Source organism: Clupea harengus, chromosome 21 (assembly GCF_900700415.2).
Source record: "Clupea harengus chromosome 21, Ch_v2.0.2, whole genome shotgun sequence".
NCBI lineage: Eukaryota > Metazoa > Chordata > Actinopteri > Clupeiformes > Clupeidae > Clupea > Clupea harengus.
The window spans coordinates 420768-438611 of record NC_045172.1 but is presented as its reverse complement, the minus strand read 5'-3'; the positions used below and the strand labels follow the sequence as shown (position 1 = coordinate 438611).

The 17844-nt window shown below is 40.4% G+C and overlaps 2 protein-coding genes across 8 annotated transcripts; one reads left to right on the top strand and one right to left on the bottom strand.

The window, feature by feature from the left end:
- Positions 1–403: 403 nt before the first annotated feature.
- LOC105896555 lies at positions 404–6682 on the bottom strand. 4 transcript variants are annotated; one of them, XM_031559064.2, is made up of 10 exons: positions 6644–6661; positions 6312–6405; positions 5810–6059; positions 4104–4223; positions 3650–3882; positions 3347–3484; positions 1600–1793; positions 1265–1344; positions 879–962; positions 404–775 (listed from the first exon to the last, which is right to left on the bottom strand). In XM_031559064.2, exons 3-10 carry the CDS (start codon positions 5994–5996, stop codon positions 630–632), a joined length of 1182 nt encoding a protein of 393 aa, XP_031414924.1. In that variant the 5' UTR covers positions 5997–6059; positions 6312–6405; positions 6644–6661; the 3' UTR covers positions 404–629. The 4 variants fall into 4 exon arrangements, with proteins under 4 accessions (XP_031414924.1, XP_031414925.1, XP_012678776.1 ...); XM_031559065.2 differs by having other exon boundaries at positions 5810–6012; positions 6312–6682; XM_012823322.3 differs by having other exon boundaries at positions 6312–6681.
- A 37-nt stretch (positions 6683–6719) lies between these two features.
- Positions 6720–15709, top strand: creg1 (cellular repressor of E1A-stimulated genes 1). Of its 4 annotated transcripts, XR_006151502.1 has the most exons (6): positions 6720–7083; positions 8389–8508; positions 9712–9913; positions 10154–10171; positions 12382–13384; positions 15501–15709. XR_006151502.1 is itself a non-coding variant. In XM_012823254.3 (5 exons), exons 1-3 carry the CDS (start codon positions 6805–6807, stop codon positions 9904–9906), a joined length of 594 nt encoding a protein of 197 aa, XP_012678708.1. In that variant the 5' UTR covers positions 6722–6804; the 3' UTR covers positions 9907–9913; positions 10154–10171; positions 10773–13168. The 4 variants fall into 4 exon arrangements, 3 of the variants coding, with proteins under 3 accessions (XP_012678710.1, XP_012678708.1, XP_012678707.1); XM_012823254.3 differs by lacking the exon at positions 15501–15709 and having other exon boundaries at positions 6722–7083; positions 10773–13168; XM_012823253.3 differs by lacking the exon at positions 15501–15709 and having other exon boundaries at positions 6725–7083; positions 12382–13168.
- The last annotated feature ends 2135 nt before the right edge of the window (positions 15710–17844 follow it).

Here is a 17844-nt window from a genome sequence, read left to right as displayed (position 1 = left end):
ATTGAACAGTGTCTATTTCTCTGTAACTTTAAAAAAACATCTAGGCAAAAAAAAGTCAAAGAAGCAACTTTTATGTACAAATACGACCATCTACGGAGATTGGACATCTTTTTTTGCTTTGCGACACCCACCAACCAACGGAGAACTATAAATGTTCACGACTCCGTCAAAGCAATTGCGAGACAAAGCAGTAGATCCATAACGGCAGCTTTAGATAAAAACACCATTGGTAAAATTGGCCCAATATTATTTAAGATTTAGTGCATCATCTTTCAGAAGACTCCCCTTTAGGATAAATATTCTGAAAATGCACTCATACTCCTGTTGATATGGGTAATGCAGGAGTATGATTCATTTCCCTAGTTTGAGAATGAAAACTGCTTGTGGAAACTCCTACAACACATTCTCAAGCAATACCTTTCAACTGAGGCAGATTTACTGATACAAAAGCATTGCACAGGCACAGTACATAACTGGTAAGGATATGATGGTCCATGGCATAATATCCTAAATCATGAGCAGCAATTGGGAACAGAAGGTGAAGATACAGGCTCTCGCAAGTTAAGGGTGGCTCAAAACACTCATTTGTGCGAGTGAAAGACAATCATGGGAGTCGGAGACAAATAATGTTACAATAGGTTCTGAAGTATGTCTGGAATGTGTTCTTTAGCATTTTGAAGGCCATCTTTCCACTCCTGACGGACACATTTCCCCAAGTGGCCTGCCTGAGAGCCCAGCAGAGCACCGAGCGCTGCCCCCCTGTTACAGTTCTCTCCTGTGGACACAAGTACACAAACATGAGCGAGTACAGACAAACACACATTAGGTAAGCACATAGAAATATCAAGTGACAGAACTCTTATATAACATAAACTTACCTCCACAGTTAGTGTTTGCCAAGATCCCTCCATGGAGATCACTATGAAACTCATGGGCCAGGTAAAACAAACTGCACAGGGCACCTACAAAATGAATGCAACATTATTGATGTGCACATGCATAGCACTGACGTAGCTCCATATAGATACATACAACGCTTTTGTTTTGATAGAATGAATGTGGCTAGAATTCTGTCCTGACTCCATTCATATGCAGTTCTTCCACTCAACATTCCCCCTGTTTTTTAATGTGGTGAATTTCTATCTTATCATGATCTAATGACTCGAAATGCATATCAAAAGTGAGTCCTTTAATGCAAGGTATTGCAGACTTCTGTCATGAAAGAGTGAAAAAGAGCAATGGATATGATGGACAGAGGTCCTACCTTTAGTGTAGCAGGCAAGGCCAAGCATCTCTATAGCACTCTGATGTACCTTCAATCTCTCCTCGGAACCCACAGGGAACCTACATTGAATTTAGAGGAGTTCAATCAATGATGTATCAATCAACCTGCCCACAAAACAAATCAGTCAATCCACCTGAAGTCAGTAAATCAACCAACCAACAAATGTAGGTGGCAGATGCATCAATCGATCAAACAATCACTTAGTTAACCAACATCAACCAGTACTGAGAATAGTCCAGAGGCTGACAAGACAAATCTAAAACAGCAGTCTGACACTACTGTTGGTGGAGCCAGATAGGAGGGCTGATTTGTACCTGGCTGCCCTGCGCATGAAGCTCTGGCAGACATCCCAGACATCCAGTATGGGAGATTTCAGTGCCGCCTCGGCCTGCTGCTTCAGACATGCTCCGTTCAGTGTAGCATGCAGTGCTCGTGCATAAAGTGCCACAAATGTCTCCAGTCTTGGGTGTGGGTGAGTGAGCCGCACGAACTGAAGTGATGCAGTCACCTGATGTAGAGGAGAGAGAGGAGTGGTGCCAGTTCAAATCAGAGTTTGAAACGAATGACCACAGGAATGTGAGAAGGCAACGTTTAGTGGTGAAGAGTGAAGATACATGGTTTCAATTTAAATAATATGATGTTAACACTGGAATCAAATATTTATAGTCAACATGAAAAAAAAACAGATTCTCATCTCATTCCCATGTTGATTGACCAAAATCAGTTTACCATCTCAATTTCCAAAATGTTTGTATGTAAAATAAACACATCCAAAGTGCCAACCCCTTAAGTCCCAGTATTTTGCATGTAGATTGTACTAGTGTGCTAGTTTTTTTTTTTGTCATCCTGAAACTCAATTTGACGGTAAACTTCCCTCCAAAACTAGAAATTGCAAAATATAGTATACACACCCTGTTAGGTGATCACTTTGCCTAATGCAAGTAACAAACACCTACTAAGAGGGTATATTTTATTCAGTGAAACAACAAAGAAAAATACTTCAACTTTGGATTCAGCAAAAAAAACAACCATGACTGGTAGCTAGGGATGTGCAAAATACATCTCCATGCATTACCTACGATCCAATATATTAAAGATGCATACTATGAACCAACTACTAATACGATTCAATGCTATATGGTGTGATGCAAAAGAATATAATGCTATGCAATTCAATATGGTACAAAACAGATAGTTTGATTTTATTGTTTGGCCTTCTAATGCAGACAGCAAATCATAAATAAACTAAAAAGTTTAACTTCACATATTTGTTTCTTGTAATGCAACTCAGTAAGCATCTCAGGACTGTCAAGGCAATTCAGTCCAGTGTCTGAACATTTTAAGTTGATCCTTATGAAGTGGCTATATTACTTGCCTTTCCAAATGCAAATGGTGTGTAATTCCAAATGAACGTGTACAACTAAGCCTCTCTTACATGACTTGGCTGCGCAGTGACATTATTCGTTGTTTGACAACTCTAAATGCTGAAAGCTCCAGTTGAAACTAATATTTTTGGGGGAAAATGAATAAACAAAATCGAAACACACTAAACAAATCACAATTTGGTGTCTTCAAACTCAATTAGTTAGTAGTGGAACTGTTGTAATATGACATTGGTTGTTGTGGGGTTAGTGAAGGATATACGGCTGTGATTACCTATCCTTCCTATCCTCTCACTCGTGTAACAACTGTCGCTATGACATGAGTGATATCTAGTGGTGGAACTGAGTACTAACAACATATTATTACTTTACATGAAGTTCAGTTGTCTTGCTATTCAAGCTGTGTAGAGTAGTTGTTCTTCCCATTCTGATCCTTGGAGCAGATATGCCCGTAAGTGTTGTTTTCACGTATTCTACAGAAATATCATACATATTATCACTTGTGTTATATCATACATATTATCATTCATTCCTGTTCACTATCTGCCTATGCTTTGTTAGGGACACAACTGCTAGGGTAAAATACACCCATTCCTTTTTCATCATCAGAACTGATAAAGGACCCCACAAAGAGTTGACACCTTTCTAAGAGTATGCTATTTCTGGTTGAAGTACTCACAGCTTTCTCTTCATCGTCTGAAGCTGATAACAGGATGAAAGGGATGGTCATTGGAAGGCACCCGATAGAATCCAACTGGCTATCAGGGGGATGTGCATTCATCTTCTGCTTATATCGCTTTTCTGCAAACTCAAGGACCTGTATTAAAAAAATTAAATGCATAGGTGACTTAGATTCCATACAATATAGAATCAGATTGTAAAATAACTCAAGGTCATTTAATAACTGCTATAACCTGGATCATTTTTTGGGGCAATCTCTTGTCAAGCCTAAAGGAAACACTATTTCTATCAGTCTGTTCACCTTGCTTGGTGAAGTTGGTCGTGACTCCTGCCAATCAGAGAAGAAAGACCTGTGGAATGACTCTGCATAGGTGTCGTCATGGCTACCAGGTGTAGTCATAAACTTCACATAGTCAGCGAGGACCGCAGCTTGTGCTAGCGGTTCGGTCATGCTGCTAAATCTCCCCGAGGTGAGACTCCTCCCCACACCAAGGGCACACAGAGTATTCAGAGTGTTCTGTCCTGCCTTCAGACCTGCGGAGAACAGGACGAATTTGGATAAGAAGGAATTCTCTTCTTTCTAATACAGAGCACAGATCTAAGTGTGAAAGAAACTCACTGTGTGTGAGCATGTTGGAGTACTTGTGTAGCCCTTTGTAGCCTTTGAACACTGGCTTAAAAAAAAACCCTGAGAAGGGATTTCAGAATACACCATAAATCATTGAATCCTTCATATCAAATGATGCCTCAGCCACCTTGATGATAGTGGACATTGCCTCCAGGTGTCGTCCAGTATTTCATCTTGTCATGGAGGATGATGTTACCAACCACTGGAGGTTTGCTGCCTTTTGACCAGCCATTGCGCCCACTTCCAGCTACAAATGAGAACAAAACACATTTAACTTACAGTACAGTACATTTTTACCTGTGTCTGATTTTTAGACTATCTGGTTACACCTATAAACACAAGTGACTCATATATGATAGCTGTGTTTACACATTTGTCCAAAGCGACTTACAGAACATTAGAAAACATTACACAAAAAACAAAAGTATCAATTTAAAATGCACAGTAAATGGCGTACATTTGCAAAATTAGTAGTGGGTGGATCGAGTAGGATGGGGGTGGTGTAGAGAGACTCCCCAGACACACACACACACACACACACACACTACATGGCTCTGGGCGCGGTCTAATACTAATAAGCTCCTCTTGGGACGTCACAAGCAGCACCTAATCTGAAGTGCTGGCGGAAGCATTTCTTTTCTGACATAGAGAAACCATAACAATGTCTTTTTGAGCGTTTTTAGGTTGGTAGACATGCCAGATACCCAAATCAATGTGTAGAAGCACTAAAATAATATGTCCCCTTTAAATAAAACACAATATGAGAGTGATAGTGAAAAAATAGTCAGATAGTGCTAGCGTGATAATAATAGACTTTAAGTGTGATAGTGCTAGATTGATGGAGTAGATGGACAGATAGAAAGTAGAGTAGAGAGAGATAGATGGATGGTTGGAGTGATAGATGAGGAGTGAGAGAGAGAAAGACAGACAGCTGCAGACTGTAGCAGTGAGAGTTGACTGTTGACAGTGAGTGTTATAGTGATGGAGTAATAACCGCAATTGGCAAGAGGCTGAAGATATTGAACTAAGGAGGCCCCAGCGCATAACTGTCCAGGTAGATAAGAACATCAGAATATCTAGCTGGCAGCTGTATTTAGTAAATAGTACTCATAAAACACCAGTCTCATCATCAGCAGTGAAGAGGCTCTGAAATGCTGGCCTTCTAGGAAGAGTTTTGAAGAAAAAGCAATTTCCAAAAACCGGCAAAATAAAAAAGGAAAAGACTAAAATGGCCAATTTTAGTCTTCCAGATGAGTATAAAAAAAATAAAAAATAGACAGACAAATCTAAGGTGTTTAGAATCACAACAAAACAAAAAAACTTCATGAGCCACAGAACAAATGAAAAGATGTTGGAGGTGTGGCTTGACATCCCTCAAGCAAAGTGGAGGACATGTGATGGTCTGGGGGTCCTCTGGTGCTGCTAAAGTATGTCATTTCTGCAGAGTATAAGGAATCTTTAACAAGGAACATAACCCATACCCTGTGGACGACACCTGGCTGGAGCCAATTTTAAAAACAAAACAGAGACCCAAAGCATGGCTCAAAATTCGGCCTATTAATTCCAGGCCTATTTCGGCTAATTGCTGCAAATGGAGGATTCTTTGATGAAAGCTCATTTTAAAAGTACAAAATTACTATTTCAAGCAGAAATCATTTTCTTTTTGTCAATGATTTGCCTTTATTTTCGATTAATTGTTCACCTTATTTGATGGATAAATATATGTGTTTTCTTAGAAAACGTGTCATTTTCTGGGTGATTCCAAAGTGTAGGCTAGTGTTTATATTATAATATTTAAGTGTTCATAATATAGCAAATATAACCAGCCAATACCTGCGTTGGAGAGAGTGAGGATGCTCGTAGGGTGTTTATCTTTGGGCTGGTTGAAACAAGTTATCCAGCCGTCGAAATCTTTCTTGATGTCTCGCACACTGTAGTACCAATGGACCGGCATGGACATGGCATCAGCGGCGCACATTCCCCAGAGCGCCTCGCCTCTTAACCGCTGCATCGGATTCATCGCAGTCAAGAATTCGCTGTTTCGATACAGCACTGTTACATTACCAGTTAAAGATGCTTATCCCTATAAAACACAGTAACACACTGCTTCGTACAGAGTCACAACGTATAACTTTTACAATTATGCCCAGTGTTATTTAATTTACCAAACGTCAACAGCAAATCGTAATATGGAATAAAGTTAGCCTTCTGTCCATAGTGAATATATTGATGACTCGTAGCCAAAGCGGTAAATATGACTGAGCTGATTTGTAACAAGCTCAAGTTTGCTCAATTCTTTATTTAGCTAAGATAACTTACAAAATCGGTAGCTTACCCATGAAGGTCGGACGGAGCCTTACATAAAATTGTCACGTCAATGTCATGCGGCAGCTAGCAGGGACTGGTTCCCATTAGTAAGCGTTATGTACCTGAATGATGTAATTGTTCAATGGCGATGTTACAAAACTTTACCGGAAGTCTGTGGAATGCAAACAACATACACGTGGACGCCGGCATTGTTTGAAACATTTCACAGAAAAGGAGACACTATTTTCCAGCACTAGAAATGTGAACGGAGTTATTCTGCTCGGTAAGAAAGGACAGATTATATTCCACTTCACGGGCCCCCAATATCCATGCAAACTATCATTGAAGTGCTAACGTTACCATTTGTGTTAAGGACATCTGAAGATACTAGATAATGATGAGAGGCGTGTTTAAAGAGATCGGTCATAAACAATAGTCACATGATCGGAATGTGATCAGGTGACACGAAGCTACGAACGGTGGAGCGCACATTTGGAAAAGCCTCAAGAGAGTGTCTAAACATGAGTGTTCTGCTGTTTGCCTTCGTTTTGGTGTTGGACCTCACCTGTATCGCGACTGGGCAACCTAGAATTCCTCCTCATGAAGAGATAGCACGGGTTGCACGATTTGTTGTTAACCAATGCGAGTGGGCTTCAATGGCTACTATCTCAACTCATGACCCAGTGAAAGGACAACCTTTCTCCAACGTATTTTCTATAAGCGATGGCCCAGTGAGTTACGGGACAGGGATTCCGTATATGTATTTGACTCGCATGGAGATATCCGTGAAGGATTTGGAGGTAGGAATCGCCAGTGAATATATGCTGTCTTTTGTTGTAACATGAGGCCACTGTTTTGTTTGTGTGAATGTTTGACATGTGTTACGCAGTTTAGCTGCCAAGTGTCGCTGCAAGTCCGTGCTTCGAGTCAGCTGTGTATGACGATATCCAGACATGTGCACAGATAGGCTACGCAACAGCCAACAGACTTGCCTTGCAAACATCAAAAAGTATCGGCATCATCTGTCATTGATAAAAACTAGCAGCATTCTAAACCATGTAATTTGACAAAATATTGTATTACATTGTGCTGTAAAATGGGCAGTGTTATAGTTTTGTGTTTGTGCGGAGTTTGTGCCCCACAAAACTACATGGGTCTTGGTGTGTCAAACAGTCGTGTTTATCGCTCTTTCACATGATTGTTTATCACCCTTTCACATGACTGTTTATCGCTCTTTCACATGACTGTTTATCGTCAAAATGAATTTACGATATATGTGCTGCCTAGGGCAGGGCAATAAGGCCCACATAGCTGTAGTTACTGGGATATGGCATACTTTTTTTAATCATGTTTTGAGTTCATGTAGACAAAAAAAGAACTATTAAATTGGTGAATCGTCCATAACATTGGGGGAAAAAAATACATTTTTAGAAATAAATTAGTGTGCTGTGGACGCCATCATTTAAAAAACTGAAGTTTCAGATAAGGAGACACATCAGGATGACATGCAAAACAAAACAGTCAAATGACGGGACAGCAACCAGACAGAAGTACAGTTTATAGTTTTACAGCACTCGACATAGACAGTAGGCCAAGGTTATGTTTGTCAACATAGCTTAAAAAAAAACATTGATTGACTCTATGGTAACTCTAGAGAAGTGCTGGCGAAAGGCGTTTGAGTGACAGCAGAGGAAGCACTAGTCTCGATTTTGACAAACTGATAAACACTGTACTGTGAAGTGGAATCGATTACATAAATAAATGTGAGGTAATGTGAAGTAGAAGAGAAAATACACTAATGTAAAACAAAAACAAAGCTGTTTTTTTTTTATTGTCTCAACATTGTTTGATTGATTTCTCACATTGCCATGTTCTTGCTTCCTAGTGTTCCACTTGACTTCATTTTATCAATTATTTATGCCTTTTCCCATACCACTCATTATGGGATGGGAAAAGGCAGAAATAATTGATAGCGCTTGTATGGTAGGAAACAGGGACAATGCATAAAGATAAACTCAATTCTAATGGGCTTTGGTCTTGAATTTTTGATCAACCTTCAATCAATCCAGTAGTGGTTTTAATATCTGTGTTAATGTCTTTGGCAGGTGAATCCCCAGGCATCACTCTGCGTGTCTTTGGCTCAAACGGATTTCTGTAAGAAACAAGGCTATGACCCCCAAAGTCCACTGTGTGCTCACATCATCCTCTCAGGGTCTGTGGTGGAGGTAAGAATATTAATAGACTAGATATCATTTCCTGAAGGAGAACTCGCTGCTTGCAAAGCAGCTAAACTGTACTTTAGAAGCAAATGGATCTCTAACAACTATACACCTTACATCTAAAGTGTTAAAGTCTACATCTTCCAGTCTGTCCACGTGTACTCTAGCTTCAGCAGAGGCCTGTGTCTCTTCCAGTCTGTCACAGCAGAGGCCTGTGTCTCTTCCAGTCTGTCACAGCAGAGGCCTGTGTCTCTTCCAGTCTGTCACAGCAGAGGCCTGTGTATCTTCCAGTCTGTCACAGCAGAGGCCTGTGTCTCTTCCAGTCTGTCACAGCAGAGGCCTGTGTATCTTCCAGTCTGTCACAGCAGAGGCCTGTGTATCTTCCAGTCTGTCACAGCAGAGGCCTGTGTATCTTCCAGTCTGTCACAGCAGAGGCCTGTGTCTCTTCCAGTCTGTCACAGCAGAGGCCTGTGTATCTTCCAGTCTGTCACAGCAGAGGCCTGTGTCTCTTCCAGTCTGTCCACGTCTACTCTAGTTTCAGCTGTCCACCTGCCTCCTCATTGCCCCCTCTCTCTATGGAGCCGTACCTTAACCTTATCCCGTCTCTGTGGCACTCTCCCAAACTTTTCTTCCAGCTCGCACCCAGGTCAAGATTGGTAGTCCATGTAATAGACACTTCATCTTACTGCTCATCATGTTTCCTCTTTTCGAAACTCTTTTGCCTTATCTTCAGAGGATGCTCTGTGCTTTGGTTGAGTCTAGTGGCTAGGATACGCCTCACAGCTCACATCCTCTGGGGTGTATGCATGGATCCTGCTTGACTGCCACCATCCCTGCAAAGAATCTTTCACATACTTCATATTTCTCAGCTTCCGTTTCAAGATGATCCATGCTTTCTGCTATTTACTTATTTTCACTTCAACAAAATTTGCATTGGTCATTTGCACAAGGGTGCCCAAACATTTATTTGAGTTTTACAGCATGTGTTTACCTATGTTTTAAATATGTTTACCTCATACTTTTAGCCATGGTCTTCATGGCTTAGAAACATCTAATGTAATGCGCTTTTGTGTACATTTACAACCTGAACAGTAATATTCAAAGCCTTGAGTGAGTCCATAGAAGTCCTAATTATGAAACAGAAGTCAGCTGTCTGATGACACGTTTCAGTAAACTGCTAAATACATATTTTTCTCTTGCTGTGTGCAGGTACAGAACAGTACAGTAGAGGCCTCTGTGGCTAAAAAGGCCTTGTTCAGCCGCCACCCAGAAATGCTGGACTGGCCAACTGATCACAACTGGTTCTTTGCCAAGATGAACATCACTCAGGTGTGGGTCCTAGACTACTTTGGGGGGGTGAAGACAGTCACCCCGGAGGCATACTTCAAGGCCACACCCTACTAGAAACACCGTAAGTTTGAACAGTCTTTCGTTCCTATTTTTTAGACAGATTTATGTCATTTCACTAAAAAGACTTGGGAGACAGATATAGACATAGGTCCCTACTTGTGTCTAGCATAAAAAGAAAGGTAATTCTCTCAACAACCTGCTGTCATGTTATCAATTGCAATATACTTATTTGTGCTCTAACATGACATAATCAGAACACATGCACACCTCAGTTTAAGTCTCTGCCTTAATTGTATTGCAGGTACCCCCGTATCTGATGGTAAGTACAAATTGAAACCTTTAGAATGTAATGGGGGAGAGCGAGTATGTTATCACACCTTTAGTTTTTTCTCATAATGATTGCAAACAATGCATCATAAGGGTGAAAATGTTATGCCAGTTGAAAGACCTTAAACCTGGACACATATTTCATAGTCAATTCAATTGAAACCTTCAAGTAATATTCCCCAGCCTTGCCCAGCCTTGGTCCCTTGCTCTTGTTATCGGTTCTGCATACTTTAACATCTTCCTTTTAAGGGCTTCCTCAATCGTATCTTTAATTCAATAAAGTTAAAAATGCACTTACACTCCAAATACAACACCATGTCTGGTCTCGTAGCAGTCACAACAATGAACTGTGGAACTTGAAGTTGTCTACCGACATCAGTCAGCAGTCTCTAATTCCGTACGGTTTGTTCGTGCCTGGTAACCACTTTTCTGCCGCTCTCGCACAAAAGGAAATCTACTGTCCCTGTCATTAACCAGCAAAGAGTTCACCTCAACTCTTTTATTCTCAAACAAACACGCAAATGGTTTTAAAACCTTAGTGTGTCTCCACATGTAGTTAACCCGCCTGGTCCTCTGCCTGCTCCTCTTTCCAGGTCTTTGGTTCTCAGCCCACCGCTGGACTTGAACTGACTGACTCAACCTGCCCTGTACACCTTCATCCAGGCCTTTCTTCCTTCGCTGTAAATCCTGAAGCCAGTGAAGTTTTCTTCCTCCATCCACATACACAAAAACTTAAAGAGCTTTCCCCTTATTTCCCAAACTGCCCATATCTGTGTTGATCCCCCTCTCTCAGAGTCGAAGCCATGTGGTCTGCCTGCGAGTCATCTTCCACCCCTGTTCTCCCATCCTCTGGTTTGTTCTTCTGTAGCCTACCAGGGTGCATCTACTTGGTTTTATCTGCTACAGTTGGGGGTCTATTCCGTCATGCCAGTTGTCTTTCCCTTGTTGTCAGCTGTCCTATTCACAGCAGTCACTAGGTACTCTAGACAAGGCATTTTAGTAATAATCAGGAACATTTTTTAAATTCCTTGAGCTATCGGTTGGGGACCTCCCACAGCAGCCAATCATCTCATTGCCACATACCCAGCAACCTAACCTAACAAATATGACAATTGCCCAACCAATGATCCAGAGCAGCAGGATACAACAACAATGCACAACTGGCTGGTGAGAGCCGCAACACGCACCGCATGTTTTACCCGGGATCCGTAAAGGCCGTACAGTCTGTAGTCCACAACTGTAGTACACAACAACATGACTGCCCAACCATAAAATCTGAGCGGCAGGATACAACAACAACAACAGCAACATTTAACTGGGGTTTTCAAGCAGGTACTTTCCTTCATCGGTGCTTCTTGCAGAAGGTTCAGCAGTGGTATCTGGCGTCCCAGAACCCCCTCCATACTCATACTGGGTTAGGACACATGTCACTACAAGAGAAAACAGATACACCTCAACAACATTTCAAAAATCTATGTGTTCGTTCAGGTCAGTTCACGACCTCAAGTAGTCTGCGAACACCTCATTGGCCACCACTGGCACACCTTTTTAGCGGCCTTTAAAGCTCCTTTGAGTGACCAGAACCAAAGCCAACAGAAGTGCTGTGGTCGATTAAGCTACAAAGCCTCCTAACACCTATTTCCACTGGTCTTGTGTGTGCTTGCCAACCTCGTTGCCTCGCTTCACCATGTCTGGTCTCATAGCAGTCACAACAATACACTGTGGAACTTGAAGATCAGCCAGCAATCCCCAATCCTGCGCTTTGCCTCATTTGCCAGTACTGTTTGCATGTACCTGGAGTAGGAGGAGAAGAAAAGAGACATAGTGAGTGGACAGAGCTGGGCTGCCTTATCTTTGGATATGTAATGATAGGTTATGGTGATGAGGAACAATGTTATGGAGATCAGGAACAATGTTATTACAGCCACCAGCATTGCAGGTAAAGGCCCTACTATATGGGAGAGAACTGAGATAGGTTACAAACAGAATATCAGAAAATTGGTCGTACACACAAAAAGTAAATAAATAAACAAACAAACAAACAAACAATTGAATTGTATTTCAACATCAATACATGAAATAATGTTCTTGTTATAAATGTAATGCATTCATTTGATGTGGAGTGTGTATAGAGGATTTATGTTGTATCATTAGTATCACTCTGGTCTGAGTTTGGCAGTAAAAACTTTGCTTTGTTCACAGAAAACTCCTTCCTGAGTGACAGACATTGGATCAGTGTCCTTGTTTACCTTCTACTGGGCTTTGAATTGGAATCCATTTTTCATATGACATGGCTTTTACAAGATAAAAGGCTTGCCTATGAGTGAAAATGTTATGAAATGAAATCAGGGAAAGTTTGAGACTACCCACATGTATGTGGGTCTATGTCTATGTACCTCAAACATGGTTATGTTTGATAATTGTATGTATTATTAATAAGTAGAGAAAAAAAATCCATAAATCTGCAAAATAATTCTCCCTCAAATTTATATTTAATTTTAAACACTTCATCACAGCATATTAACAAAACGTTATTTTTAGCAGAAAACACCAGAACATTCTGTAATATCTTACAAATGTGATGTTGGAAAAAAATGAATGGAAATAGCAGGTACTACAATTTTTACCTTTTTCAAGTTTGTTATACCATCATGTCATCAACCATTTGAACTGGCTAGTTTAAACACCAAGGTAAAGCACACTTAGGGTATATAAATATATTTGTATATAATGCAAACCAGAGTATTTTAAATCAACAGTCTGATGGTTGGATGGGTTCTCCATCAAAGCTCGCTTTAGTTAAGGTATTTGTTATTTGAATGCAAAGTATAGCTTTTGAAAGCGATATTTTTGTAAAATAAAGTATATTTACATTTAATTCTGACATTCATATATTCTGATTTAATTCTGACATTTTGTCAGCTTCTTTGAATGTGTCTAATTTGACTGTGGGTGCACTATATGAAATAAAATTGACATTCAAAACGGCCACTGTTCTTCTTTTCATTTATTTTAGGAGCAAAGCAGTGAAACGGTTTGAGCTGTATTGTAAATATTTGGGGTCCATAGAGGGAAGCCTATTGTGATCATGGTGAGTGTAAGTGTCCAGCACAGAGGATGCTTAGACTTTCTTGTTATTGTAAATCTGCAATAATAAATGGGGTATGAGGGAAGCCACAGCCACCACCTGCAAACACTCTGAAAGGTGCTGCACACACATGTTTGACTTAAGATCATTCTTCAAACACTCTGAAAGGTGCTGCACATACATGTTTGACTTAAGATCATTCTTCAAACACTCTGAAAGGTGCTGCACACACATGTTTGACTTCTTCAAACACTCTGAAAGGTGCTGTACATACATGTTTGACTTAAGATCATTCTTCAAACACTCTGAAAGGTGCTGCACATATATGTTTGACTTAAGATCATTCTTCAAACACTCTGAAAGGTGATGCACATACATGTTTGACTTATACTTCTGATCATTCTTCAAACACTCTGAAAGGTGCTGCACATACATGTTTGACTGATGCTTATGTTATGATCATTATTCAAACACTCTGAAAGGTGCTGCACATACATGTTTGACTTAAGGTCATTCTTCAAACACTCTGAAAGGTGCTGCACATACATGTTTGACTTAAGATCATTCTTCAAACACTCTGAAAGGTGCTGCACATACAGTGCCCTCCACAATTATTGGCACCCCTAGTGAATATGAGCAAAACAGGCTATAAAAAAATATGTCTTTGCTGTTTATCCTCTTGGTCTTTCACTCAAAATATTCACAAAAATCTTACCTTTTTATTGAAGTAAAATTATTGAAAGAAAAAAAAACTGTTGACATTAAATAAATATTTTCACGTGTGTGCCACAATTATTGGCACCCCTAGAAAAATCTTATAATTAAAATCTAACTGAAGTATATTTCCAGTCATGTTTTACATTTTTAAGTTCACCTGTTTGATAAGGAACTCTTAAGAGGTCAACCATGACTTCCTGTTCCACTGGCGTACAAATATGAGGTGACAAGGCCAAATTCCATTAGTCATTCATCACTATGGGAAAGACCCAAGAACACAGTGAAGATGTGCGACGGAAAGTTGTGGAGCTGCACAAATCAAGAAATGGATACAAGAAAATCTTTAAAGAGTTGAAAATACCCATTACCACTATCATGGAAATAATTAAGAAGTTTAAAGCGACAGGAGATGTTAAGAATTAGCCTGGAAGAGGACGTGTGTGTACATTGACCCCACGCACCGTGAGGAGGATGGTTCGACTGGAAAAAGAATCTCCAAGGATCACAGCTGGAGAATTGTAGAGGTGAGTTGAGTCTTGGGGTCAGAAAGTCTCCAAAACTACCATCAGACACCACCTACATCACCACAAGTTGTTTTGGAGGGTTGCCAGAAAAAAGCCTCTGCTGTCAATCAACTACAAACTAAAGCGCCTACAGTTTGCCAAATGTAAGTCAGACTTTCAATGGGGCCGAGTTATATGGTGAGATGAGACCAAAATAAAGCTTTTTGGCAGGTTTGGCGTAGACAGAAAGATAGCCATACAGAAAAGACCCCCATACCCAATGTGAAGTATGGTGGCGGATCTTTGATGTTGTGGGGCTGTTTTTCTTCCAAAGGCCCTGGACATCTTGTTAGGATACATGGTATCATGGACTCCATCAAATACCAGCAGATATTAAATGAAAACCTAACAGCCCCCTCCAGTAAGCTTAAAATGGGCTGTGGTTGGACCTTCCAGCAGGTCAATGATCCGAAGCACACCTCAAAATCAACACAAAAATGGTTCACTGACCGCAGAATAAAGGTTTTGCCATGGCCATCACAGTCCCCCGACCTAAACCCCATAGAAAATCTGTGGGATGAGCTGAAGCCGAGTCTACAAACGTTGAACTCAGAATCTGAAGGATCTGGAGAGATACTGCATGAAGGAATGGTCTCAGATCCCGTGCCATGTGTTCACCAACCTCATCACGCATTATAGGAGAAGACTCAGAGCTGTTATCTTGGCAAAGGGAGGCTGCACAAAACATTAAATTAAGGGGTGCCAATAATTGTGGCACACATTCAAACACTCTGAAAGGTGCTGTACATACATGTTTGACTTATACTTATGATCATTATTCAAACACTCTGAAAGGTGCTGCACAGACATGTTTGATTTATGATCATTATTCAAACACTCTGAAAGGTGCTGTACATACATGTTTGACTTAAGATCATTCTTCAAACACTCTGAAAGGTGATGCACATACAGTACATGTTTGACTTAAGATCATTCTTCAAACACTCTGAAAGGTGCTGCACACACATGTTTGACTTAAGATCATTCTTCAAACACTCTGAAAGGTGCTGCACATACATGTTTGATTTATGCTTATGTTATGATCATTCTTCTTTACTAGGGTTTCATGCACCAAAGCAGTTGGAAATTGATGGTGTGTAATGTGTATCCATAAAATGTCATTATTATAAAATAAAAAAATGTTAAGGCTACAACAACCAAACCCGACTGGTAGAAATCGCCTCCAAAAGTGTATGTTGATTTACTCACCTTCTCTCCAAACCATACTAATATTGTTAAAGAATTTTGATGTCAAACGGCTTGATCGAAATGAGCCACGGAAATGAATGGCCTGCCCCAGAATGCCTAAATAAAGTGTATGGAATCCTGATGTCATTTCGTGGAGGTAAGCCATTTGTGTTGCTTACATCAGAAAGGGGTGCAACAGGTAAAACACATCTTCACCACCATTAATCCAAGTTTTGAATATGTGTTTTTAATTGGCCACCTATGTTTACTTCTGAATCGTCTACTGGTCCATCACCCAACAGTGGACACCAGAAGGTGTCTAAGTAGGCTACCATCTTGCATGCGCTGCCATTATGAACTTGGTATACAAAAGAATATTATAGGATTGTATTGCATTGTGTTTTTGTATTCAATCCTGATCACAGCCTGAAGTCGTTCACGGCCCTTGAATTGAGGGCAGGGGAGTTGCGTGTGTCCTGCTTACATAGGAAGCAATGAAGGTACCCCACATACCACTTCTGTGCCACCCAGGCAGTGGGGAGGGACACAGTCTTCAACAAACACCCATTCTGAACACCTGCAGACCATTATCCTATGGACATTGCTTCCCAGACCGTGTGGGGTTAAACCTTAACAAGGCTATGTATTTGATGACTGAGACTGATGGTTGGCAGTGGTTTCACCATATTAAATTAGAACAGTTATCACCATAATAAATCTTTGATTCAATTTAACGCTGTTGGTGGTCAAGCACCAGCCCGTGTGACTGTGTTTATTATGCATACTACGAGGCCTTCTTTGGGTTTATTATGCATACTACGAGGCCTTCTCTGGGTTTATTATGCATACTACGAGGCCTTCTTTGGGTTTATTATTACTTGAATAGGGTATTGGCTATTCAAGAAATATGCTTCAACAGTACATCTGGCAACAATAAATAATGCATTTGGGTTGTCCTTTTATGTGAAATGCTTAAAGTGTGCATTTACCAAAAACGGGGTCACACTCCTGGTAGCCCCTAATGGGTTTTCCTGCCACTTCCTGCCACCTCAATGACAATTATTAGTCAAATTATAGACCCAAATGTAAAACGCACAGTGCCCTGATGCTTTTATGGTTGCTTTTGGTTGGATGGTTGTTTTTTTCTCTTCGTTACAGAACGTTCTGATTTAACATGGACTGGGAAATTTTAGAATTGAGGGTGAATTGAATAAAAAAAATCTACACAATATCGCAAGATAATCTGTTGTAAATCTAAGGCTTGGAAGAGGATTCACCAACCGGCAGGACAGTTATCCTAGGCACAAGGCATTAAAGCAACACTGCAGTGACTCAAAAACAGTAAAGTGAATGTTCTAGAATGGTCGAGTCAAAGCCCTGATCATTATCCTACTGGGAATCTGGGGCACTACAGTCCAGAAGCACCATCCCACTAACCTATGATCTATTTAAATACTACCAAGAACATTGAGGGAGACACTGCAGAACAATGTGCAAAGGTATTTACTAAAGGTGCAGTCTATGATAGTAATCAAATCATTTTTTGGTCAAATTCAGTCAATTGCTTCTCACAGTCCTCTAACTGCTATCAGAAATGTAAAGAAATGTAAAAGGTTAATGTATGTCTCTTCATAGAAATGCAAGGACTTTGGCCGTGCCTGCCTATATAATCTATTGCAAAATGATCTGTGAGCGCATGAAATGACAACATGAATATTAGACTGCTTGCACTCCAGAGATATAGTCAAAGCGTTTCAAGATTATTAAAAAAATCATAACCAAAACCAGCGGTTAAACGAGGCTTGGCAGTTGACGTCATTTAGCCAAAACGATACAAGCCTCGATACGGCGCTCAGATGGGAAATGCTTTGAGTTTTTGATACAAGCTTCAAAGCCTCAAGGGTTAGTCATAGTGTGCTACTACATAGTTAAAAGTCATAAAACATCATTAATCCTACCAACTGTTGTTACTTGCACAAATCTGCTTGTAACCCATTAAACGCCACTTTAATTTATTTTCTTTCAATTTATATTATGGGTTATGATGGAGATGGAGTACCGAACATGCAAGTCATCTTTGAGTTCATGTACTATTGACAGCCATTTCAG

Excerpts from the sequence above, each read along its gene's own strand:
- creg1 (XM_012823256.3), top strand. The coding sequence starts at position 6,805 with ATGAGTGTTCTGCTGTTTGCCTTCGTTTTGGTGTTGGACCTCACCTGT. Across the intron at positions 7,084-8,388 it reads TATCCGTGAAGGATTTGGAG|GTGAATCCCCAGGCATCACT; the intron begins GTAGGAATCGCC and ends TGTCTTTGGCAG. Across the intron at positions 8,509-9,711 it reads TCTCAGGGTCTGTGGTGGAG|GTACAGAACAGTACAGTAGA; the intron begins GTAAGAATATTA and ends TGCTGTGTGCAG.
- LOC105896555 (XM_031559063.2), bottom strand. The coding sequence starts at position 5,996 with ATGAATCCGATGCAGCGGTTAAGAGGCGAGGCGCTCTGGGGAATGTGC. Across the intron at positions 4,224-5,809 it reads CCTCACTCTCTCCAACGCAG|CTGGAAGTGGGCGCAATGGC; the intron begins GTATTGGCTGGT and ends TCTCATTTGTAG. Across the intron at positions 776-878 it reads GGCAAACACTAACTGTGGAG|GAGAGAACTGTAACAGGGGG; the intron begins GTAAGTTTATGT and ends TTGTGTCCACAG.